This window comes from Bubalus kerabau, chromosome 3 (genome assembly GCF_029407905.1).
Source record: "Bubalus kerabau isolate K-KA32 ecotype Philippines breed swamp buffalo chromosome 3, PCC_UOA_SB_1v2, whole genome shotgun sequence".
In the NCBI taxonomy this organism is placed as follows: Eukaryota; Metazoa; Chordata; class Mammalia; order Artiodactyla; family Bovidae; genus Bubalus; species Bubalus kerabau.
Genome location: NC_073626.1, coordinates 2,176,892 through 2,199,532, shown reverse-complemented (window position 1 = coordinate 2,199,532; position 22,641 = coordinate 2,176,892). Strand labels below are relative to the sequence as shown.

General features: G+C 59.0%; 1 protein-coding gene across 1 annotated transcript; it reads left to right on the top strand.

Annotated features, from left to right (window-relative positions):
- The first annotated feature begins 1,351 nt into the window (after window positions 1-1,351).
- On the top strand, window positions 1,352-21,197 carry PXDC1 (PX domain containing 1). The gene is made up of 5 exons (XM_055570492.1): window positions 1,352-2,167; window positions 15,190-15,281; window positions 15,646-15,763; window positions 19,547-19,658; window positions 19,833-21,197. The coding sequence occupies exons 1-5, from the start codon at window positions 1,912-1,914 to the stop codon at window positions 19,948-19,950; spliced, it is 696 nt and encodes a 231-aa protein (XP_055426467.1). The 5' UTR covers window positions 1,352-1,911; the 3' UTR covers window positions 19,951-21,197.
- The last annotated feature ends 1,444 nt before the right edge of the window (window positions 21,198-22,641 follow it).

The window sequence follows — 22,641 nt, the reverse complement described above, 5'->3', positions numbered from 1 at the left end:
GCGCATCTGTAGAGATGCTGGTGGGAGAGATGCCCAGCCCAACGGCAGAGGGGGAAGGGGCACAGAGGCGGGAGGCCTCAGTGGGGCTTTGCCGGGGCGGGGGTGCGGGGCGGGGGGCGGCGGGGGGAATACTCGGCCCCGCCCCCCACCTCCACCCTCTGGTCTCTCTTGCAGACCCCGCGGTCAGCCCATCAGTCACCAGGATTCAGCAGTCAGCCCCTCAGTCACCAGCACGGACAGGTTGCTGCCACTTTGGGGAGTCGCCAGCCTGTGGAAAACACCTTTTCTTCCCAGCTCACAAGGCAAACGGGAGGTAAAGATAAACTTGGATGAAAACTTGGACGAAAGCTGACGATTTGATATGGGCGAGTCACTGGAGCCGGCTGAGCAAAACTTGGAGATGGTGATTGTGTGTGAGGGTGTGTTGGGGGTGTGTTGGAGGTGTGGGGGACACATCCCTCGGACAAGTTGCTTCACATGACCGGCAACCGGCCCTCGGTGCCCACAGTTTCTGCCGAGCTTCTTTAGACTTTCAAGAAGTGCAAAGCGCTGAAGGGCCTCGCCCTGGGTCTGACCACCCCGCCTAGGGCGACGTGAGGTCGCCCAAGACACTGCAATTGAGTTCCAAAGCCTGAACTAACTTCCGAGTCTTGAACTCTGGCTTGAAGTTACCTCCCAGTGAGGACCATCATGCGGAGCGGGCGGCTGCGACCCCGGGTTCTCCCCCGGGCAGCTGCCCCGGGGCCACTCCCGAAACCCCAGGGCTCAGCACGCGCCCAGGGCAGGCGGGGACGCTCTTCCCCGGGGCCCTTTCCCACCGCCGGCCCGGCCTGCTTCTGAGCAGCGGGTTCCCTCTCCTTCCGGGGGTGGGGGTCCTGGGGGGCCGGCGCGGGCCCGCCGCGTCGTCTGTCCCCTGCCGCGTCCGGGCAGTGGCGCGACTGGAATGCGCGGGGGACGCGGGGCGGGCGGCTACGGCTTCGGGCCCGGCCCGGGGTGGACGTGCGGGCGGCGGGAACCCGGCAGACAGTCCCGGCGCCGGGGCCCCGGAGCGGTGCGCCCCGCCGCGCGTAAGTTCAGCTTCCACTCCCGCAGGTCGGGTGGGGCACGTAGCCCCCCGACCCGAGAGTTTCCCAAGATCGAGAAACGAAACGAGAACAGTCGCCACCCGGGGCCGGCTCAGTCTCTTCCGGGCCGGGCCGGCGGCTAGCGGCCCGGGGAGGGGGTTGGCGGGCGGGCGGGGCGCGGAGGCGGGGCCGGCGCTAGGGTTTCCGCTCCGCCCCGCGGCCTGGGGACCCGCGGCCCCAGCAGCGCGGGCTCTGGAGGCGGCGCAGGGCGCGGCGGCCAGGCCACCCCTCCGCCCGGAGGCGGGGACGGCGGAGGCGCCCTCGGCCTCGACGTCGGGACCGCGCCGCCCGCGATGGGAAGCGCCTTATAAGCCTGTGGCCGCGCCACCCCGGAGAGCGCGCGGACCCCGGCCCCGGGCGGGCCCCTACCGAGCGGATCTCCGGACAGGTTAAGGGAGGACCTCGGCCCGTCCCCGGCCTCGGGCGAACCCGGACTCTGGAGAAACCACGGATCGCTCCAACTCTGGACAGACCTCGGACGGACCCCGGCCCGGGATAGATCCCGGCTGCATTTGGCTCCCGGCCCCGGACGGACCCCACGCGGACCCCGGCCGCTGGCGGACCCCGGTCAGATCCCGGATCGCTCCGATTCTGGACAGACCTCGGACGGACCCCGGCCCCGGATAGACTCCGGCCGCGGGTGGACCCCGGACAGACCTTGGCCCGGAATAGATCCCGGCTGCAGACAGCTCCCGGCCCCGGACGGACCCCGCGCGGACCCCGGCCGCGGGTGGAGCCCGGCCCGGGCGGGCGCGCCCCTGCCGGCTGGGGATGCGCGGCCCGCGGCATGGCCTCGGCGGTGTTTGAGGGCACGTCGCTCGTGAACATGTTTGTGCGCGGCTGCTGGGTGAACGGCATCCGCCGGCTCGTCGTCAGCCGGCGCGGCGACGAGGAGGAGTTCTTCGAGATCCGCACCGAGTGGTCGGACCGCAGCGTGCTATACCTGCACCGCAGCCTGGCCGACCTGGGCCGCCTGTGGCAGCGCCTCCGCGACGCCTTCCCGGAGGACCGGCCGGAGCTGGCGCGCGCGCCGCTGCGCCAAGGTGGGCGTGGGCCCGGCCTGGAGGACTGGGTGGCTGAGGGTGTCGGGGGCCTCGGGGACCGAGGGCCTCGAGGTCTGGGAGGGGAGTGGGCTTGTGTAAAGTGCGGGGGGTGGGGGGCCTGCAGGGGCACTTGTTAAGCCGGGATGGCAACCGCTGGCGGGCGGGCGGGAGTCTGCGTGCGGGCCGAGGCAGGCGGGACGGGCGGGCCACCGGCCAGCCCCTGCGACCGCGGCCGGAGGGGCTGCGGGAGCCTTGGGGAAGAGTTAAGGACAGCGTCCCGCGGGGGGCGCGCTCTGTCTGGCGGCACCCCCCCAACCCCGCGGGGCCGCTCCTCCTGTCCCTGGTGGCCGGGTGGCCGACAGCCCGAGTGCGAGGTGCCACGCGGCCTCTGTCCCTCCCCGGGAGGGGCCGCTGGGGTGGGTCCGCCTTGGGTTTGATGAACCGGGCCGCCGCCTCCAGGCCTTGTGACTTTCCTGGCTCTCAGGGACTGGGTGGCTTCCCATTTCCTCTCCGCAGCCCACGATCTGGCCCTGGAGGCCGTGGAGAGGAGGCTGGAGGAGAGGGAGCCCAGGCTGAAGTTGAGGCTGGAGGGCTGGGCCCCCTCCCCACCCCACACGCAGGACCACCTGCCCTGCTGAGAAGGCGGGCACCGTCCTCTGAACGCAGCCCAGGGACACCTTCGGGGGCGTCTCCCTGAGGTCTTGGGATACTCTCCACCCCACTGGTGACAGCCCCGCCCCGAGTGTGAATTATCTGGGTAATTAGCTCATTCTCATGACACGTCTTCTGGCAGACGCGTCTCTTGGCAAGTCTCCCAACGCTGGCAAGTTTGCCGGCCCTGCCGCTGGAGTCTCAGGCTGATGGCTGCTCTGGAGGGGAGTTCAATGCCATCCCAAGCATGGCAGCAGTTTACCTGGACTCGCTGTATGGGTGTGTGTGTATTACTGTATTTTCAATGTATCAACTGGATGCCCAAATCAGGAAAGCTTAGATGAAGGACCAGCTTTATTCAATGCCTTTCATCTTCTCTGGAATGGGGAGGGCCATAAGCAAACAGGTGCCCCCCAGAGCTAGCGCAGAGGCTGCCTTTCCCTCCTCCCCTCATCCCCTCCCGGGCCTCCAGGTCTCACTGTCAGAGGACCCCGCTCAGTGGTGCTCCGGGCTGGCTCCTCCCCTTAATGCAGGACTCTGCGCCCACTTTCCCTGTGTGGGTTGGCACGCGTGCCCCCTGTCTGGCAGTAGTAAGCCCTCCAGGGATGTGGCTCATATTGCCACCCTCAGTGGCTTCTGACGAGGGTCACAGGGTTTGGGGACAAGGGCGCAGCTTCAGTTGTCTTGGGACCTGGTGAGGAAACTGAGCAGAAGGTGGGTGAGTGTGAAGTGTGTCTGTGAGTGTGAGTGTGACCCGCCATACACATACCCCTGCTGTGCACACACACACCCACATTGTGCAGAAGGTGGGTGACTGTGAGGCATGTCACCCGCTGTGCACACCCACACCCCCATGCATACATGCGCCCCCCATCGTGCACACATATACACACCCATCATGCACACATACACCTACCTTGCACACATACGTCCCCATCATGCACACCCATACCCGCCGTGCACATGCACACCCTCATTGTGCACACAAACCTGCCGTGCACACACTCCCATCATGTACACACACACCTGCCCCTATAGTGCACACCCACACCTGCCTTGCACATGCACAATCCCATTTTGCACACCCACATCTGCCTTGCACACACAGGCCCCCATTGTGCACAGGCAGGCTCCCATCATGCACACCCACACCCGCTGTGCGCACGCACACTTCCATCACGCACACACACGCCTGCTGTGCACACGCACACCCGCTGTGCGCTTGCACGCTCCCAGCTCTATCTCTGTGTGCAGGCTGCACTGGGTCAGTCCTGAGTTTCTGAAGTGTCAGCACAGAGAGTGCCTCTGCCGAGTGGGCACCCTCAGGGAGACAGGAAGAGCGTGATCAACAGGGAGAAACCAAGACCCAGAAGGGATCGCATAGCTGCGTTTAAGCGTCTGAAGGGGAAAACCACAAAGACGTGGATATTACATGTGATGGGGTGCGGGGCAGTTAGATGAGGACCAGGGTTGGGTGTGCACGCTCTCTAACGGCCCGTGATGGACTGTGGGAACCATCTTCCCGGCTAGAGTCCTGACAGTCGAGACAAGTGGGGAGATCGCCATCTGACTGGGGGGGCCTCCTGCGAGGCCAGCTCAGCGCCTCTGGGGCCGAGGAGGGGCAACATCAACCGTCTGTCTGGGTCTCGGTTCTCTGCTTGGAGGCACGCCGCTGCCCCCAGCACCACCTGAGCATGTCGTACACCCACAGGAAGGCCTTTTCCTTCCTTCAATCCTTGTAAGTCCGGGGAAGTTGTTTGCTAAATAAAATACGTCTCCATAAGGTCAAAGAAGAGTTCACTTTATTTCCAGGCAGATTTATTGTTTGCATAAAAAGATGGGCTGGAGGTCCAAACCGTACATGCAAAAGGCATCCAGAAGTGGGTGTTGGTTGAGATGGCAAGTTTTCTCAGTATAATTCCCCATTAGAGGCCCTCAGTTTAAACTTATTGCATATTTCAGGGCTGGGTTAGATTGGCCCTCTTGTCTTTTTCAAAAGTTCTGTGAGCAAGTCTGGCTTTCAGAGCTCATCCTGGCCGCTGGTGGCTGTTGTCAGCAGAAGACTGGGCACCTCCAGGGCACGGGGCAGCCCTGGCCCTGACCTGCCTCCGAGATCCCGCGTGCACTCGGGATGCGGAGCCCTCTGGGGGGGTCCCTGGGGAGCTGCGGTGGGAGCATGTTCTGTGCAGCGAGTGTACTGTCCCTGCATTCTGCACACACTGCTGCTGCCTTGGCCGTCTGTCTGTGGAATGTGTGTGTTTCCGGTGAGGTATTAAACCCCTGCGTGCAGTGGCGGCTCGGGGCTCACCGGCCTGCCTCCCTGGCCTTCCGTCTGGGCGAGGCAGCGCTCGGGACTTGTCCGGCTTCCTCTGTCCTTTTCCTTGGCATCTTGACCTTACGCTCCCCTGCGTCCGGATCTGATGCCTGCGTCCTTGTTTCCTTGTCCCCCTGCCAGGGGAGGGAGGCGGCTGCTTCCTGTGCATATTATCTCTGGGTGACCGAGGCATCCCTCTCTGCTTTTATCCACACTCTGACACAGGTGGGCCAAGTCTCCAACTGAAATCTCCTCTGCGTAATACATTGGTTCAGGGCTTCCTGACCAGATGCGGCAAGGCCACTTGCCTGTTACATCGCTCACGTCTGGAAAGGTTTACGCTTTAAAAGACAATCATGCAGAATTTCCCAATGACTCCTTGGAATTTTGGGACTATTTTGATAATTTTTTTTTTAATAGCACCCATTTCAGGCCCTATACAGTCATCTCCGCAGCAAGAGATTCTATTTCCAAGGTGGTCAGGTGATCTTTGGTTCCTGAATACTGTAGCACCAACACTTGGGCTTTGTGTTGACTCCGCAAGTCTCTCCGAGCCGCCTCCCCTGTGCTGGGCAGCTTCTAGGTGCTGAGGATGCAGCAGAGAACAAAACAGACAAACCCCTGCCCTCATGATTCTGTGTCTTTGTTTGAAGAATCTGATAATGATCAAGACAAGTTAAAAATATGGTAGATGGTTGTACATGTTCAGAAGAAAGGAATTCAAGGAGGGAAGGAGAGGAGCTGTAACTTGTTGGGGCAGGTGAAGGGTTCACTTTCAGATGGGCCGGTGGTGGGAGGGGGCAGAAAGGGACGTGAGTGCCTGGGATGGGGCTGCCAGCGCACGTGCAAAGGCCCTGAGGCGGGCGTGAGCCCCGGTGTCTGAGTAGTGAGAGGGCTGTTGTGGCTGGAGGGCAGGTGCCGGGTGGGGGTGAGGAGTGGGCAGATTGCGCTCAGGGAGAGGCTCTTGCTGGAGATGGAGAGCGGGGAGCGCAGAGACTGGATGGACGGGCAGCCTGGCTGCTGTGCTGAGAAGGTTGGAGGAGGACCAGGGGAGGCGCCAGGGATGGTATGTGTGTGGGGTTTAGTCGCTCAGTCATGACCTGGTCTTCACGACCCCGTGGACTGTAGCCCACCAGGCTCCTCTGTCCATGGGGATTCTCTAGGCAGGAATACTGGAATAGGTTGCCATTCCCTTCTCCAGGGGATCTCCCTGACCCATGGCCCGAGCCCGGGTCTCCTGCATTGCAGGCAGATTCTTTCTTTACCCTTTGAGCCACGAGGGAAGCCCAGGGAAGCTGTGGGAAGTGCTCAAAAACAGCTGGTCTGGGAGGGAGAGCCTGGGGTTTACTGAGAGGCCAGACGTGCCTGTCGGAGCGTCAGGGGAGGCAGAATACCGACGGGAGGAGCTGATAGAGGGCCCGGCTTTGAACGTGGAGTTTTCAGCGATTCTCCAAGTGAGGCCCCTCCTTGAGCGCTTGCGTGTGTGCTGGGGTGACGTCTGTTCATCCTTGCCCCTGGGGACCTGGATCTGCCTATGTCCTCACAGACCCTCTGTCAGACGTGGGGTGGAGGGAAGGTGTCCAGCACCTGCCAGCTGGGCCCGGATGCCCCTGCCCACCGACAGCTCCAGGGACAGCGCTCACTCCCAGGCCCTGCTCTCAGACGGACGGGGCACGGAGCTCCGTGCTTTCCCCAGGGGAGATCGCTGTCTGATGTGGGGGCCAACTGCAGGACCCCGAGTTCACTTTCTTGGTGAAAGTGGCTGAAGACACAGCAGCGGCTGCAGGGCTCCAGGCCTTGGAGCAGCGGCGTGAAGGTCACCTTCTCCCGCCCGGCGGGTGCCGCGCTGGGGCCGGGGTCCTGCCCTGCCCGCACCCGGCGTGGCCCCAAGCCTGGCTTCCCTGCAGGGGGTCCCCCTCTTCCAAGGAGGGGGCCATTTTCCCTTCTCTGGGGCATTTTGGGTAATCTCTCTGCTTTACAGACCTATTTTTGAACCTCTTCCATATATAGGGCCCCTGGCTTGAGCTGTGGGGCTCTGCCGTTCCCCAGGTCCCGAGGCGGCCACACCCGCCTCCTGGGAGCCGCTGTCCCGCCCTTCCTAATGCTGGGTTTCCTTTCCGAACCTGCTTCGGCTGTCACTCTGAGCCCCCTGTCCAGGCTCCAGACACTCCGCCCCTGTCGGTGGCATGTGGCCTGTGGTCTCAGCTCGCTGTGGGCCCAGGTGAACCGGGCCAGCTCCCGGTTGGGGAAGGAGCAGTCGGAAGCTCACGACCATCACTGGCTCTGGAGCGTCTCGGCCGTGATCACTTCCCACCAGATGTCCACAGGGAGGCCTGGCCCTGCCTCTCAGCACCGGGCCCTGCTGGTAGCACCCGGCTGCCCTGGGGCTGGCCCCCGGGACGCGGTCCTCTTCTCTTTGTAAAATAGCGTGGGCCTACTGCGGCTCCGCTGTGTGTTTTTATCCATGCTTTCCCAAGAGGCAGAAGGTGCCTGTGGTTGGGGGCCTTCAAAGCCAGGGAAGGTGGGTGTGCGGTGACGGCAGAACCCTGAGATGCGGGCTGGGTGTGCGCGCTCTGTGGGGCTCCGCCTGGAGCTGCAGGAGGGGCTGTGGGAGCGATGCGGGAGAGACTGTGAGCGAGCACTTGGCGTTGCCAGGGCTTGGTATCATTGTCCCACTAAAATCATTCTCATGGGCGCTTTTGTTCATGTTTACTTCCCTGGGTGACTGGAGACTTCCATCAGCCCTTCTGGTCACCAGCGCTGAAAAGAGGCTCCTGGGAAGTTCCCTGCTGCGCCCCCCTGGGGACGCCTCCCTGTGGTCATGTCGGTCTTGTGCCCGTCGTCCTGGCCAGCCCGGGGACAGGGTCCTGTCATCTGGTGCCCATCACCTGACGCAGCCCAGGGCTTCCTGTTTGAGGGCCTGGGGCGGGTGCTGTTTATTCCTTAAATTCCTTCCGAGTTTTAAGGCAAACTAAGGCTGAGCGAGTGGCTCCTTAGGCATGCTGAGTCTGAAGTTGAGTAAGGAATTCTGCTCGTGGTTGGAGGAGAAGGAGGCGGCCTGGGGAAGGAGGGCTTGGTGCGAGGGGAGCACCTCACAGGCATGGGAAGAAGCCAAGCAGTCTTCCCTCAGCCGGCTCCCGGGTCTCCAGACGTGTTGCCTCGTGTCTGCCCTCTGTCTCCACTGCCTGCTCTCCCTGCCCTTCTTTGTCCTTGGGAGGATCAGGGGAGAAATTCCCGGCCTCCAGTGTCACCATGAGCGTCACTGGGCCAGGGAGGCCAACAGTGGGGAGGACTGAGCCTCGTGTGCAGCAGGGGGAGCCCAGGGCAGAGACCGGAGCCCCAGCGCTGAGGTGGGAGGCCGCAGTCCACCTGGGGAGAGTGGGCTGCGGTCTGGACGCTGAATGTAATGAAGAAGAATCACCTGGGTTAGCTCTCGAGCTCATTGAGTGAGTCCCCGCTGCTTTTACCCTGACTGTCTATACAGACAACACATATTTAGGAAGTTATCATGGAGGGTTTTCCTGGAAAATTTAAAACGCTTTGTTTCCAAAATTTGATTACACTGTGCCCTGGTGGCTCAGTGGTAAAGAATCTGCCTGCCAATGCAGGAGACGCAGACTCGATCCCTGGGTTGGAAAAAACCCCCTGGAGAAGGAAATGGCAACCTACTTCGGTATTCTTGGCTGGAAAATCCCATAGACAGAGAAGCCTGGCAGACTACAGTCCATGGGGTCGCAAAAGAGTCGGACACGACATAGGGACTAAACAGCAACAGCAGCTTTTAAAGCATGTATATCTCTTGTGCAGACAAAGTGACCCTGCATTCCTCACCTTGTCCAGCCTGTCTGCTTCTCTGGACAGTGAAGGGTGGACTTTTGAAATGCAACGTCTTACTTGATTTGGTCAGAGAGTTCACGTCACAGAAGATTTCCCCGGGGCTCTGTCATGGGTCTCCAGTCGAGAGACTTGCATTCTCTGGGTGACGGACTCGCCTTCCCAACTGACCAGAGAAGGATCTGTGTTCACACCCAGAACTGAAGGGGCCCCAGGCGCTCAGCTGGATTCCGCCCCGAGCCCATCCCTGGAGGCTGGCACGGTCACCGGGGCCTCTGCCAGGGAAGTGGGGCATGGGGCCCGGTGTCAGCGGTGAGAACAGTGGTCCGTGTCTGCTCAGAGCCTGATCTTTGTGCTCGTACCAGCGTGCTCAGTTTGGGTTCCAAGAACGAGTTGGTGTTTGTGTTCGTATAAAGACCTATCCTGGAACTCACAGAAGCTCATGTCATGGTCTTGCTTCTCAAGACTGCGCCAGTTTGGACAGAAAGGGCCCCCTGGCTGCTCTAGCCTGAATTTTAACCCCGGAAAAGGATGTGAAATCAACATACTGAAATTTACGTACAGTCATGTTGTCAGTCTTTGGGTTTCAAATTGTTAACTGTTTTGGGCGACGTCTGGATAAACTTCTCACATCAGAAGCTGTGTAGAGTGAACTTTTAAAATTGACGTTGTATTAGTGACTGTGCTTTATCAGAAACAGACAATTTTCCAGGACGGTGAAATGTTCCGAGCCAGTTTCCTGCGACGACGACGACGACGTGGATGCGCGGGTCCTCGCGGGCTGCTGGAGCCCTCTGCTGGCTGGTCCTGGAATGACAACAGCCCATAATCAAGAGGCCTTGGAGTGTCTCTGCCCAACCTTGCAAATTCAAAACCACCTAACCCTCCTGCAGTTTTTAGAACCTCGATCTCAGACAGTAAAACTGGGTCAAACAAGATTGCCACAGTTTTTGCTCCATCAACAATATTTGGAATACAAAAGCTAACGTTCCTAGATAATCCCAAATTATTGTACTTCAGCACATATTTTAAAATAAAATTTAAAATCCTTACTGTAAACAATGATATTTGCAAGAGCGGTACCAGTCAGTAAAATGCAAAGCTGTCGGTCACAGAGGAAGAACAGAACAGGTAGAGCAGGAAGCCCCCAACTGTGTGTGCTTGGTCTGGGGTCTCAATGCGCCATCTGTCCTGGGCGATGATGTGGTCTCCAGGTACCCGTTGTGTTCCCTGCCATCTCCCCACCCCACCCCCCCACCCCTCAACCCCACCCACCCCCACCTCCCCATCCCCCATCCCCCACCACCCCACCTCCTACCCCTCACCCCCACCTCCCCATCCCCTACCTCCCCATCCCCCACCTCCCCATCCCCTACCTCCCCATCCCCCACCACCCCATCCCCCACTTCCCCACCCCCTACCCCTCACCCCCACCTTCCCATCCCCCACCACCCCATCCCCCACCTCCCCACCCCCTACCCCCCACCCACCCCCACCTCCCCATCCCCTACCTCCCCATCCACCACCACCCCATCCCCCACCTCCCCACCCCCTACCCCTCACCCCCACCCACCCCCACCTCCCCATCCCCTACCTCCCCATCCCCCACCACCCCATCCCCCACCTCCCCACCCACCCCTCACCGCCACCCACCCCTCACCTCCCCACCCCACCCCCACTTTACAAATAACCAAAGGACAGTGATTTCCAGGCCCAGGAGAGGAGGGAAATGTGGGTCCCGGAGTCTGGAGAGGGCCCGGCCCTTGGAGGCCACGTGGCTGGTGGTGACCCCTCCCTGCTCTGATGTGAGGTTGGGACAGGGGCTCTGCAGGAGCAGGGGGCAGCCTCTCAGAGGCACCCAGCGCAATCTATTGCCACAGCCCCCCCGCCCTGGGAAGAGGCCAGAGTCCTGGTCATTCACGTGGACAGGTTCCCTCGGAGGAAGGAGGGCCTGCCTCAGGAACGCTGGTCCCAGTTGCCTTGGTGGTCTCTGGGCATCTGTTTGGGGGAAATTAAAGTGCCCCAGTGAAAAGCCAGAGCGTCACACAATCGCCTGTCCCTCTGTGCTTGCTGGAGGGATTGTGGCAGCTTCTTTCCCTGTTGAAATGTCTTCAGCCGCTCTTGTCTTGACGCGTGTTTTGTCTCCTAGGAGCACCGTTTGCTTCCCCTCTGGGGCCCCCCAGGCGGCGCTGGTGGTAAAGAACCCGCCTGCCAATGCAGGAGGTGTAAGAGCTGGGGCTCAGTCCCTGGGTCGGGAGGACCCCCTGCAGGAGGGCATGGCAACCCACCCCATTGTTCTTGCCTGGAGAGTCCCATGGACAGAGGAGCCTGGTGGGCTACAGTCCACGGGGTCACAGAGTGTCGGACACGACTGAGGCTGAGCACACGTGTGCACACACACACGTCACTGCTGCAGCCTGGCCATCATGTGCTTTCTCCACTTGTGGGGGGCGGTTTCCGTGTCTATGAGACAGCTCACAGGAGTGGCTCCGAATGTTACCTGTGGCTCTTGAGAAGAAACTAAAGCTGCTCAACCATGCTTACTGACTGTCATTATCATGTAGTTTCCTTTGGCTGTTTTTCTTTTTTTTCCCCTGCTTGTCCTCACTTCTCTGGTTAAACTCATCCATTGGCTAAAGTTTTTCCACAGACAGAATTCAGGCTGAGGACACGGGGCGGGGCAAGAACTACCGGGTCCCACTCGGAATGAGGGCGTGGGGTCACAGGGCACGAGCTGGGGGGGTCACAGGGCACGAGCTGGGGAGGGTCCCCAGGGTCTGTGCCCCGAGCCGGAACGCGATGTGTTACCGGAAGTCTGACAAAGCACCTGTTGCCTTTCTCTGCTTCCTTCTGGAAGCAGGTCAGCAGGAAGGTGAAGCTACAGGGCACCCAGTAAGTCTGGATGCCAGATAAACAGCGAATAGCCTTCAATGCGTCTGTCCACACTCCCGCGTTAGCCACTGTGTCGGAAGTGCACGTCGCCCTGGGCGTCCTGTGCACTGCATCTGATGCAGGAGCCCTAAAGGAAGGTCAGCAGGGAACAGAGTGTGTTTACCGACTCAGGGGCACCCTTGGTGGTTATAAACCCAACAGCGGGCTTTATGTCCTAGAAAGTGGGTATAAATGTGCTGTGTGCGTTGGCCATACACAAGGCTAATCTTCCTGTATTGTCCTTACAGAATATAAAAACATGACGACCTGAGTGATTTAACAGCAGTATTCTAGGTGTCATAAAAACTGAAATGTGATGGTTTTCTTGTCTAAGAACAAAGAAGCACCTCATGGGGATGATTTATACAACTGTCCTCTCTAAAAACAACTTTTCAGAGGATTTTTGCAGTATCCCTCTTTCCCTCCGTAGACTTGCCCGCAGCGGGAGAAGGATGGCGGAGCTGTGTGGAGTGTGTGTGTGTGTGTGTGTGTGTGTGGAGTGTGTGTGTGTGTGTGGAGTGTGGTGTGTATGTGTTGAGTGTGTGTGTGTGGTATGTGTGTGTGTGGAGTGTGTGTGTGTGTGTGTGTGTGGAGTGTGTGTGTGTGTGGAGTGTGTGGTGTGTGGAGTGTGTGGTGTGTGTGTGTGGACTGTGGTGTGTGTGTGTGTGGAGTGTGGGCTGTGTGTGTGTGGAGTGTGTGTGTCTGTGGAGTGTGTGTGTGTGGTGTGTGTGTGGAGTGTGTTGAGTGTGTGTGGTGTGTGTGTGTGTGTGGAGTGTGTTGGTGTGTGTGTGGAGTGTGTGTGTGGTGTGTGTGTGGAGTGTGTTGAGTGTGTGTGGAGTGTGTTGAGTGTGTGTGTGTGTGGTGTGTGTGTGTGTGGAGTGTGTGGTGTTTGTGTGTGTGTGTGTAGTGTGTGGTGTGTGTGTGTGTGCAGTGTGTGTGCAGTGTGTGATGTGTGTGTGTGTGTGGTGTGTATGTGTGGAGTGTGTGTGTGTGTGGTGTGTGGAGTGTGTGTGTTGTGTGTGTGGAGTGTGTGTGTGTGGTGTGTGGAGTGTGTGTGTGGAGTGTGTTGAGTGTGTGTGTGGGATGTGTGTGTGGTACCAGGGAAGTCCTTGTGTGTGTGTGTGTTTGTGTGTGGAGTGTGTATGTGGTGTGTGTGTAGTGTGTGTGTGTGTGTGTGGAGTGTGTGTGTGTGTGTGTGTGTGGAGTGTGTGGTGTGTGTGTGTGTGTGGAGTGTGTGGTGTGTGTGTGTGGTGTGTGTGTGTGTGTGGAGTGTGTTGGTGTGAGTGTGTGTGTATGTGGTGTGTGTGTGTAGTGTGTGTGTGTGGTGTGTGTGTGGAGTGTGTGGTGTGTAGTGTGTGGTGTGTGTGTGTGTGGAGTGTGTGTGTGGTGTGTGTGGAGTGTGTGTGTGTGTGGTGTGTGTGCAGTGTGTGGTGTGTGTGTGTGGTGTGTGGAGTGTGCGTGTGTGTGTGGAGTGTGTGTGTGGTGTGTGTGTGTGTGGAATGTGTGTGTGTTGTGTGTGTGTGTGTGTGTGTTGTGTGTGTGGAGTGTGTGTGTGTTGTGTGTGTGGAGTGTGTGTGTGTGTGTGTGTTGTGTGGAGTGTGTGTGTGTGGAGTGTGTGTGTGTTGTGTGTGTGGAGTGTGTGTGTGTTGTGTGTGTGGAGTGTGTGTGTGTGTGTGTGTTGTGTGGAGTGTGTGTGTGTGGAGTGTGTGTGTGTTGTGTGTGTGTGTGTGTGTGTGTGGTGTGTGTGTGTGGAGTGTGTGGTGTTTTGTGTGTGTGTGTGGTGTTTTGTGTGTGTGTGTGTGTGGACTTCTAAACAAGCGCCAGGCCTGGGAGGATGTGTCCTGAGACTCTGCCCCGGGCATAGCTTCTTCCCTTCCTGCTGCCCCCAGCCTGCTGGGTGGCGGTGGGGCGGGCAGCCTGGGAGAGAGGGGTGGCTCAGCCCCGTCTGTCTGCCAACGGCTGGGGCGCCCGCCACGCGGGGGGTGGTGCAGGGTGTGTGGACCGGAGTCTGGGGTCTGCGGCCAGCTGCCTGGGCCCACGTGGCCGAGAGTGCTGGTCAGGACCAGACAGGCCACTGAGGAGCAGAGCCCGGGTCAGCAGGTGAAGGGGCACTGGCCTGTCTCCAGGGAGTTCAGGGACCAGCTCCTGAGCTTGGCTGGACGTCCTCGACTCCAGCTGATGCGAGGGGCCTCTGAGTCAGGCAGTTTAGGAAGTTAATTTTATCTCAATGTGGACTTAGTGAGTTGCCTGCAAAAGAACAACCATTCTTCTATCAAACAAAAGCGGGACTTCTGAAAACGGAGATTCAGTGACTGAAAGTAGTTCTGGGATCCAGCCTCTGTGGTGTGGGTCCCGGGTCACGTGAAATGTCCTGGGAATCCGCGTTGCTGCTTCCCTGGGAAGCTGATGTGAAGGGCCGGTCCTGGGAAGGTCGGTGCTCTGCACGGCTCACGGGGAGACGGAAATGCACCCCAACTCTCTGTGCTGTTCAGTTCAGTGGCTCAGTCGTGTCCGACTCTTTGCGAGCCCATGGACTACAGCACTCCAGGCCTCCCTGTCCATCACCAACTCCCGGAGCTTGCTCAAACTCATGTCGATCGAGTCGGTGATGCCATCCGGCCATCTCATGCTCTGTCGTCCCCTTCTCCTCCCGCCTGTTAGCCCTCGTATTTTAAAGACTAAGCACTGTGATTTCTAGTAGCCAGTCAAGACGTCTGGTAACTGGAATAAGGGGTAGAAGCTCAGATCCCTGGAAGATGCCATGAGTCATGCCCATGCTGGTTTTCTCTGAGTAAAGATCTGGTTTTTCCCTTCTAAACCCCAGATCTAAATGACTTCTCTAGCATGGGCTCCATTTCCAAGGGCCCTGTGGTCACCTTGGCTGTGTCACGGGGCGGGGAGAGGCAGCTTCCCTGGCTGCAGCCACCACACTGGCGGGGCCAGGGTCTGGCCCTGCCCACCGTGCAGGGTGTAGATGGAGCTGACCTAACTGTCCCACTCGGAGAGGCCTTTGGTGGTCTCTCTGTGGATTTCAGACGGCCCCTCTTCAGCACACACCTTCATCACTCTTTGGGTCGTTGAAACCTGAACTGGGGCTGAGGACCAGGCTCTCAGGGCAGGACTGAGCCCACGTGAGGCTGAGTGCCCTTCCAAGAGGGCCCTGAGTGCCCTTCTGTGGAGGGTGACCCCAGGGTGGCGTCCCCGCTGTGGGCTGCCCGTTGGTCTGTATTTCATTTGGGAGCCCCCGTCCTGGTCTGCTTCTCTGATGGAGGCGTTTCTGCTTCGACCCCAGGACTGGTCGCCATAAAGGACGCCCATGACATCGAGACCAGGCTTAACGAGGTGGAGAAGCTTCTCAAGGCCATCATCAGCATGCCTCGCAAGGTGGGGGTGCGGGCCAGGGGGGCAGGGTGCTGGGTGGGCAGGTGGGGTGGCAGGCATCCTCCTGGAGGCGTGGAGGACGGGGCGGGGCCGGGAGCCAAGGAGAGGGTGCCTCCCTGGGCTCTGGGAGCTCCAGTGTTTTCTCCCCCGGGAAGAAGTGGAAGCAGTGGGCTCACGGTTTACTGGAAAGTGAGGGGGACATGTGTGAAGCGCCGGCGCAGTCCTGGCCTGTGTTGTTCCCACGGTCCCCATCCTGCCTGCCCTGGGCCCCGAGCCCCCCAAGCCCCTGATGGGGGCGCGGGGACGTGGCCCATGCCATCCCGCCAGCAGGAGGAACGTGTGTAGGAAGGAACATGTTTCTTCCCAGTACTCCAGGTCAGAAGTCGTGCTCACCTTCTTCGAAAGGTCGCCCCTGGATCAGGTGTTAAAGAATGACAACGTGCATAAAATTCAATGTGGCTTTCAGAGTCCGGTGAAGATCTCAGGTGAGAGCGCAGGGAAGGCGCCGGGTGGGTGTGGGTGCAGTGCTGCTGTGCGTGGCCGAGGGGCCCGGAAACCTCCCAGCCCTGTCCACGTGCTGGGCACGCCTGCCCCCCTGGGGGCCCGGAAAGCAGATCCGACAGAAGGACGGGAGCAGAGGGCGGGGCTGCTTCCAGATCTCGTGAAGCGGTGTGCTTCTCCCTGCTGGCCTGCTGCTTGCTCGCTGCCTGCTTCCAAAGGTGTGTAAATCAGAACTTACTTTAAAAAAAGAAACAATCTGTGAGGAAAGCATTAGTGAGGCGTCTTGAAGCGAATGGCTGGAATCCATCACCAAGCGCAAAAACACGAGTTCAGCTCGCACAGCATTGCCTTTGCTCTGGGCTTTAGGGCAGGTGGGACAGAAAGGGACACTCGGTGTGCGGCTCCTCAGTGTGGGCCTTGGGCCGCGCCTTCTGGCAAAAGTCAGCAACAGGAGGAGATGGGCAGCTGTCCTGCAGGTCTCAGGGGAGCGAGGGGGAGCCAGGGCTCAGCCCGCTGGCAGCTTCCTCTGGTCCGGGCTGCAAGCGCGCTTACAGCCTCGACTCTTTCCTCAGTGCTGCAGGCGCGGCTCCGAGGAGCGTTCTGTAGGGAGAGGGCTGTCCCGGGAGCCCAGGGACTTGTCTGGGCTGAGCGAGGTCGTGTGGGACCACCCCCTGGGGGGGCGGGGAGGGTGCTCCCACCGGAGGTAAGCTGTACCTTCGTCGTTCACCGAGTGAGGAAACGAACGTATCCAGACGAGAAGAGGGTCAGTTCAGGAGTCCTTTCCACGACACGATTTCTTACGGCAGCGCCGCCAGCCCCTGAGGTCCTGGCCGCTGAGAGCCGCCCTGCTCCCCAGTCTCGGCCCATGTTCGGGGTGTGCACAGACTCGGGGGTCCCCAGGCACGGAGTCTGCAGCAGCCGGGCCTCCCCCCGGGGACACGTTGTCAGTACCCATGTGGGCCACCCCGTATCTGACTTCCTGGCTCGTTGGTTTGTTGATTTCCTGTGGTCCTGGGCAGGTTGGGAGGTGGCCCCTCTGGGTCTCCCGTCACTGCAGAACCACCCTCGGAACAGGCCCTCAGCCTCCTCCCCGCCGGGCCTGTCTCCTCTCTCCCACAAGCCCGCCCGTGCACATCTACTGCGCTTGTGCTAAATTCCCCTCGCTCCTGAAAGGGCCCTGGCCCTCTCTCACCACCCTTCCTCCCAGACTTCTCTGACGTGGCCTCTCTGGAGGCGATGCCGCCTGGGGGGCAGCCCTGCCTTGACTCACTCAGGCCTCCAGGTTGACAGGCTGGGGGCCAGGCCTCCACGAGGTGGCGCTAGGCGCTCGTGGCATAAGGACCAGCCGCCTCCAGGGCCACGGTTCTGGCTAGTGCTCTGGCCTCTTGGGCGAGGCTTTGGGTCAATGGAACCGGAAACATTCTTCACACCATGTTAATCTAAGAGCTTGTTACCAACTCTAAGAAAGCTGTGCAGCTTAAAAGGAAGCATACACCTTTGAATTTATATCAGCCACAAAACCCAGAGTATTCAGGTTTGGGAAGCCTGGAAATATAATTTTTTATTACTACTAAGTCACTTCAGTCATGTCCGACTCTGTGTAACCCCATAGATGGCAGCCCACCAGGCTTCCCCGTCCATGGGATTTTCAAGGCAAGGGTACTGGAGTGGGGTGCCATTGCCTTCTCTGAACTTTTTATTAGCCAGGCATTTGTACACTCTCAGCCTTAATTTTCACCAGCGTTTGTTAGATTCTTTATAAAAACTCTCTCATTTAACGCCCCCCCTGCACAGTGCCACTTAGGATAGACACTGTTATTCCCATTTTACAGGCTGCTTCTGCTGCTGCTAAGTCGCTTCAGTCGTGTCTGACTCTGTGCGACCCCATAGACGGCAGCCCACCAGGCTCCCCCGTCCCTGGGATTCTCCAGGCAAGAACACTGGAGTGGGGTGCCATTTCCTTCTCCAATGCATGAAAGTGAAAAGTGAAAGTCAAGTCGCTCAGTCGCGTCCGACTCTTAGCGACCCCATGGACTGCAGCCCACCAGACTCCTCCATCCATGGGATTTTCCAAGCAAGAGTACTGGAGTGGGGTGCCGTTGCCTTCTCCGATTTTACAGGCTAAGAAACAGCAAAGAATAACCTCCTTCACAGGCTTAAGTGGTAGAACTGGAGTTTCCTGGAGGCCCAGCTGGCTTCTCTTCACCGACAATTAAGGAATGATTTGCAGCAAATGTGTTTTGGGGTCTGGCTCATTTTCTAGATTCCATGTTCTAGAACTGCAAATCCCACATTTAATAAAGACGAGGAGGTTCCCCTATGAGGGGACTCTATCTGCAGCTCTCGTGCTTGTTTCCACTTGTGGGCTCCCTCCCCGCCCAGCTCCCTCCCCGCCCAGCTCCCTCCCCGCCCAGCTCCCCTGGACACGGTGGGAGAGAGGCTTTGGGGTTGTCAGCCTGCTGTGCTGAGGTCGCTGAGGTTTTACATGCTTCCTGGGACAGATTTGAGTCAGTTAATAAGAGCAGAAAAGAAGGTGGTCCTGGGGGCTCCCCTGGTGGTCCAGTGGTTAAGATCCACACTCCCAAGGCAGGGGGCCTGGGGTCAATCTCCAGTCAGGGAACTAAGATTCCACGTGCTGCACGATGCGGCCCCCAAAATTGTTTTTTAATTAAAAAAAAAAAGTGGCTCTGTGCTGTCCCGCATTTTGAGCTGTGAGGTTGGGGGTCTTTCTCCCGCTGTCAGGGCTCGTCCCCTTGCGGGCCTCTCTGCCCACTCAGGTGCTTGTCAGCCTCCTCTTTGCACCGCGTGGTGCCGTTGACCCTGGCGGTTCCAAGCACCGACTTCTTGCTGGTTTTCAGCTCCTTCTTCTGACTCACGAGCTGTCTCAGGCGGTGGGCTCCGGGTGGGCTCCACCGGGAGGGGAGGTCGGGGACAAGCCGCTTGCTGGTGCCGCTCACGGTGGGCAGGTCCAGCGGCCCACCTGGAAGGGCCAGTGAGACGTGCACTATCCCTTCTCCAGAAAGTCGGAGGAAAACTTCAGCATTACTCGGCAAATCTGATTGATGAACAGTCATTTTGTCCTGGGAGCGGGAGGAGGAGTCTAGTTTTCTGCCTTCTGTTTTGCATACTTTCCCTAAGTGTCTTCCTACGGAGAGAAGCTGAGAAAACTGAGATCCAAGTACCTAAAATGCCTATAAAGATTACAAGCAGACACGAAATTACAGCCTCACTTGTTTAAAAAGAGCAAATCTGTCCATGGGGATAAAATAATCTAAATGATGGTTATGGTATAAGAAATAAAAGGAAACAGTGCCCCAGACAACCAGGGCATCAGACGCCCGCTGAGAGGGCAGCACGGGGCGTCCCGTGGCCTGACCGGGCAGAGAACGCTGCTGTGAGCTGTCCGCGTGCGTCAGGGCCTGCGTGGAAGACGGTGGTCCCTTGGGAAAGCAGCAGGAATCTGGAGTGTTTTTAAGCACGTTTTTAAAGTGAGGTAGGTGGAAGGCCTGAGCATGGGACTTGCTGACCAGGGTTGGTGGCTGTGGGCTAGCCAGCGTTCAGGCAGCTGCCACCCTGGTAATGCCCCCCAACCCCACCCCCTGGTGCCTATTCTTGGGGTCTGTGGTCTTCTGAGGGAAGGGCAGGGCACGCAGTCCAGGAAGTGTCAGCTGGAGGAGGTGGACGAGAAGAAATGCGTGACCCCAAATGTCAGAACTTCAAACCCTGACCCGCTTGTGAATTACCTCCCCCGTTGCTCTCGTTTTCAGAAATCATGAGGTCCAATGGATTCTGCTTAGCAAATACGGAAACGATCGTTATTGACCACAGTATTCCGAACGGCAAAGACCAGCACGGGGCTGTGGACCCCACGGAGCACCTGTAAGTGGGCTGATTGTCGCTGGCAGGGCCCAGCTGGGTCCGCGGGTTCTGCCCCGTCTGTGCTCACGGGCTGGGAGCCTGCACTCCGCGGGCAGCCCTTCCACTCCTGGGGGCTGGCTCGGGCGGCCAGGGGTCAGGCGCCCGCCCAGCCTCACCGCCTGCCTCCCCGCGCAGGTTTGAGGGCGGGGGCGAGCTCCCCGCCGAGCTGGAGGACGGGGACGACCCGGCGGCCTACGTCACCAACCTGTCTTACTATCACCTGGTACCCTTCGAGACGGACATTCTGGACTGAGCCCCCCCGGGCGCTTCCCCGCGCCCGCCCGGGACCTGCCACCTCGAGCCTGGACGGACCGCAAGTGCCTGCGAGACGGCCCGGTGCCCTTCGAGATGGACATTCTGGACTGAGCCCCCCGGGGCGCCTCCCCCTGCCCGCCCGGGACCTGCCCCCTCGAGCCTGGACGGACCACAAGTGCCTGCGAGACGGCCCGGGCCAGGACTGGACACCCGGCCCTCCCCCGGGAGGGCACCCGGCCACCCTCCCCCACATGACCCCCCTGGACCAGCACACAGGACGTTTCAAGTGAGACCTTGCCGGGTCCCCGGGTTCTGGACGACACGGGGGTGTTCTGTCACCCAGGTTTCTCGGGACCAGGATGTGCGGCTTCCAGTCCTGCCTCCTACCTTCTTCCCAGAAGCTGTGGGCTTTGTGTCAGCCCAGGGGTGTTGGCGGAAGGTTGGTCGTGAGTGGGGTATCGGCTGCGGGCACAGGGGACCTGCTGACCGGTGCCCACATGGGGGACAAAGAGAGGATGGAGCCCACCTGGCCTCCTGCGAGGGGTAAGGACGCTGGGGCCCTGGGCGGCCGGGGGCCATTCCCCTGCCCATCACCAAGCTCGCGATGATGCAGCCACCGCATCAGCCTGAGAAGACGGGAGCTGGGAGGTCACCGAGTGTCCCTGGCGGGTCCCCCGCTGCCCTCAGGGAGGGTCTGGGTTCTGCGTGTTCATCTCCTCACAGAGTCTACTAATGACCAGAATTTGCTCATGTAAATAGTAGTAAATTATTGAGAATCCTAATTCTTTTACACAATCTGTTTTTTAATCTATTTTCATGAAATAAAACACATTGCTCTCCTCTGATCTGTTTACCACGTGGCTCTTGTCCCTGCCCCAGGGCCAGGCGACCCCGCATACTGCCCGGCCGGCCGGCCGCCCCAGCACTCGCTGTCCTTTAGAAAGTGTGTTCTCGCCCTGGGGAGTGATCTGTGCAAAAAAGAAGTGAAAGTCACTCAGTCGTGTCCAACCCTTTGTGACCCCATGGACTACCAAGTCCATGGAATTCACCAGGCCAGAATGCTGGAGTGGGTAGCCTTTCACTCCTCCGGGGGATATTCCCAACTCAGGGATCAAACCCGGGTCTCCCACATTGCAGGCGGATTCTCTACCAGCTGAGCTACCAGGGAAGCCCAAGAATCCTGGAGTGGGTAGCCGATCCCTTCTCCAGCGGATCTAAACTGGAAAGGAAACAGGCAGTGTGTGCTTTTGACTTTGGGTCTCCCCTTCCTGTGAGCTCCCCACTGGCGGCCCTGGGAACCCCCTCCTGTAGCCGGCGGGCAGCAGATGGCCTTCCCGTGGCCTCCGCACCTCCCTGGCCTCCAGCCCGCTTCCTAATAGGCAGTCAGGTGGCCGACGGGGTCAACAGCTGCCTTCCTCTCTTGGGGGTCAAATTCAGTTCTGAATGGAGGGGGGCCTCCTCCTGGCAGGGTTAGAATCAATCACGCTCAGCCAATCAGCGTCCAAGTTCCAATCGCTGGTTCCTGGGTATCTTCCTCGTTATCCACGTTCCACGGGGGGCTTCTCCCCAGCTGTGGGGTCACAGTGGCGGCAGCTCCCTTAGCTCCTCAGCTCATGGGGACCGTGTCCCCCTCAGGGCCCGGCTCGGCTCCCCAGGCCCACCACAGCTCTCACACAGCGCTCCACCGTTTTCCGGTCAGCGTGCGCTGAGATCTCTAAGGTAAGGGTCAGATTTTTGCATGTTTTCCTATAAATACATCAGAGCGTTCTCTGACTTCCTTTTTTTTTTTTCCTGGAAAAACACGATCTTCCAGGCCCATTTGTGGCGTGCCCACATTTGGAAGGAGCAGGCGTACACATCAGTATTTTCAAGCACGGCAGTAAACGGGGCCCATGCAGGCTCCTGGTGAGGACGCCGCTGTGGGCGGTGGGGACTTGGGCTCATGCCCTGTGTGGAAGCTGGTGGTCATGTGGGTGCTGTGGGCGCAAAGCAGCCAGTCCACCCGGCCTTTCCACAGAAGCTGGAAATCTGACTTTCTATGTGAAGCACCCCAATTTAGAGGTGTTGCAAAAAGCAAAAGTAACGAGAAACGACCAAGTCAAAGAACCAGGAATTTCAGGCCTCTGGACTATCAGCTTAGAGAACTGATGCCCGAGGGCTTGGGTGGACGCGGGAAGTCTGCTTGCTGGTCCACACGCCCCTGCGAGTGGGGAAGTCCACTGGTGAGTTGAACCTGTTCGGTGAGTGTGGAAATTGGAGGAGAGGGAGGGAAGAAATTAGATCAAATACCAGTATAAATACCCCTGGGACCAAAACTTCAGAGTTGATGGAAAACACCTGATACCACACAAAGTCAACCAATGAATTGGGAGCCTGGGGTCAGCAGATTTAAGCCACTGCATAAAGAAGAGAAAACACCAGGGTCCTGCTATATAGCACAGGGGACTATACTGAGTATCTTGTAACAACCTGTGTTGGAAAAGATCCTGGAAAAGACCAGATGTTTTGTGTTACTGAATCACTGCTGTACGCGAGACACTGCACCAGTTTCATCCCCACCGGCAGTGCAGGGGGCTCCTCGGTCTGCACACCCTCTCCAGCGACTATTATTTGTAGACTTTCTCACAACGTCCATTCTGATGAGCGGTGATGCCTCGTTGCAGTTTTGATTTGCATTTCTCCCATAGTC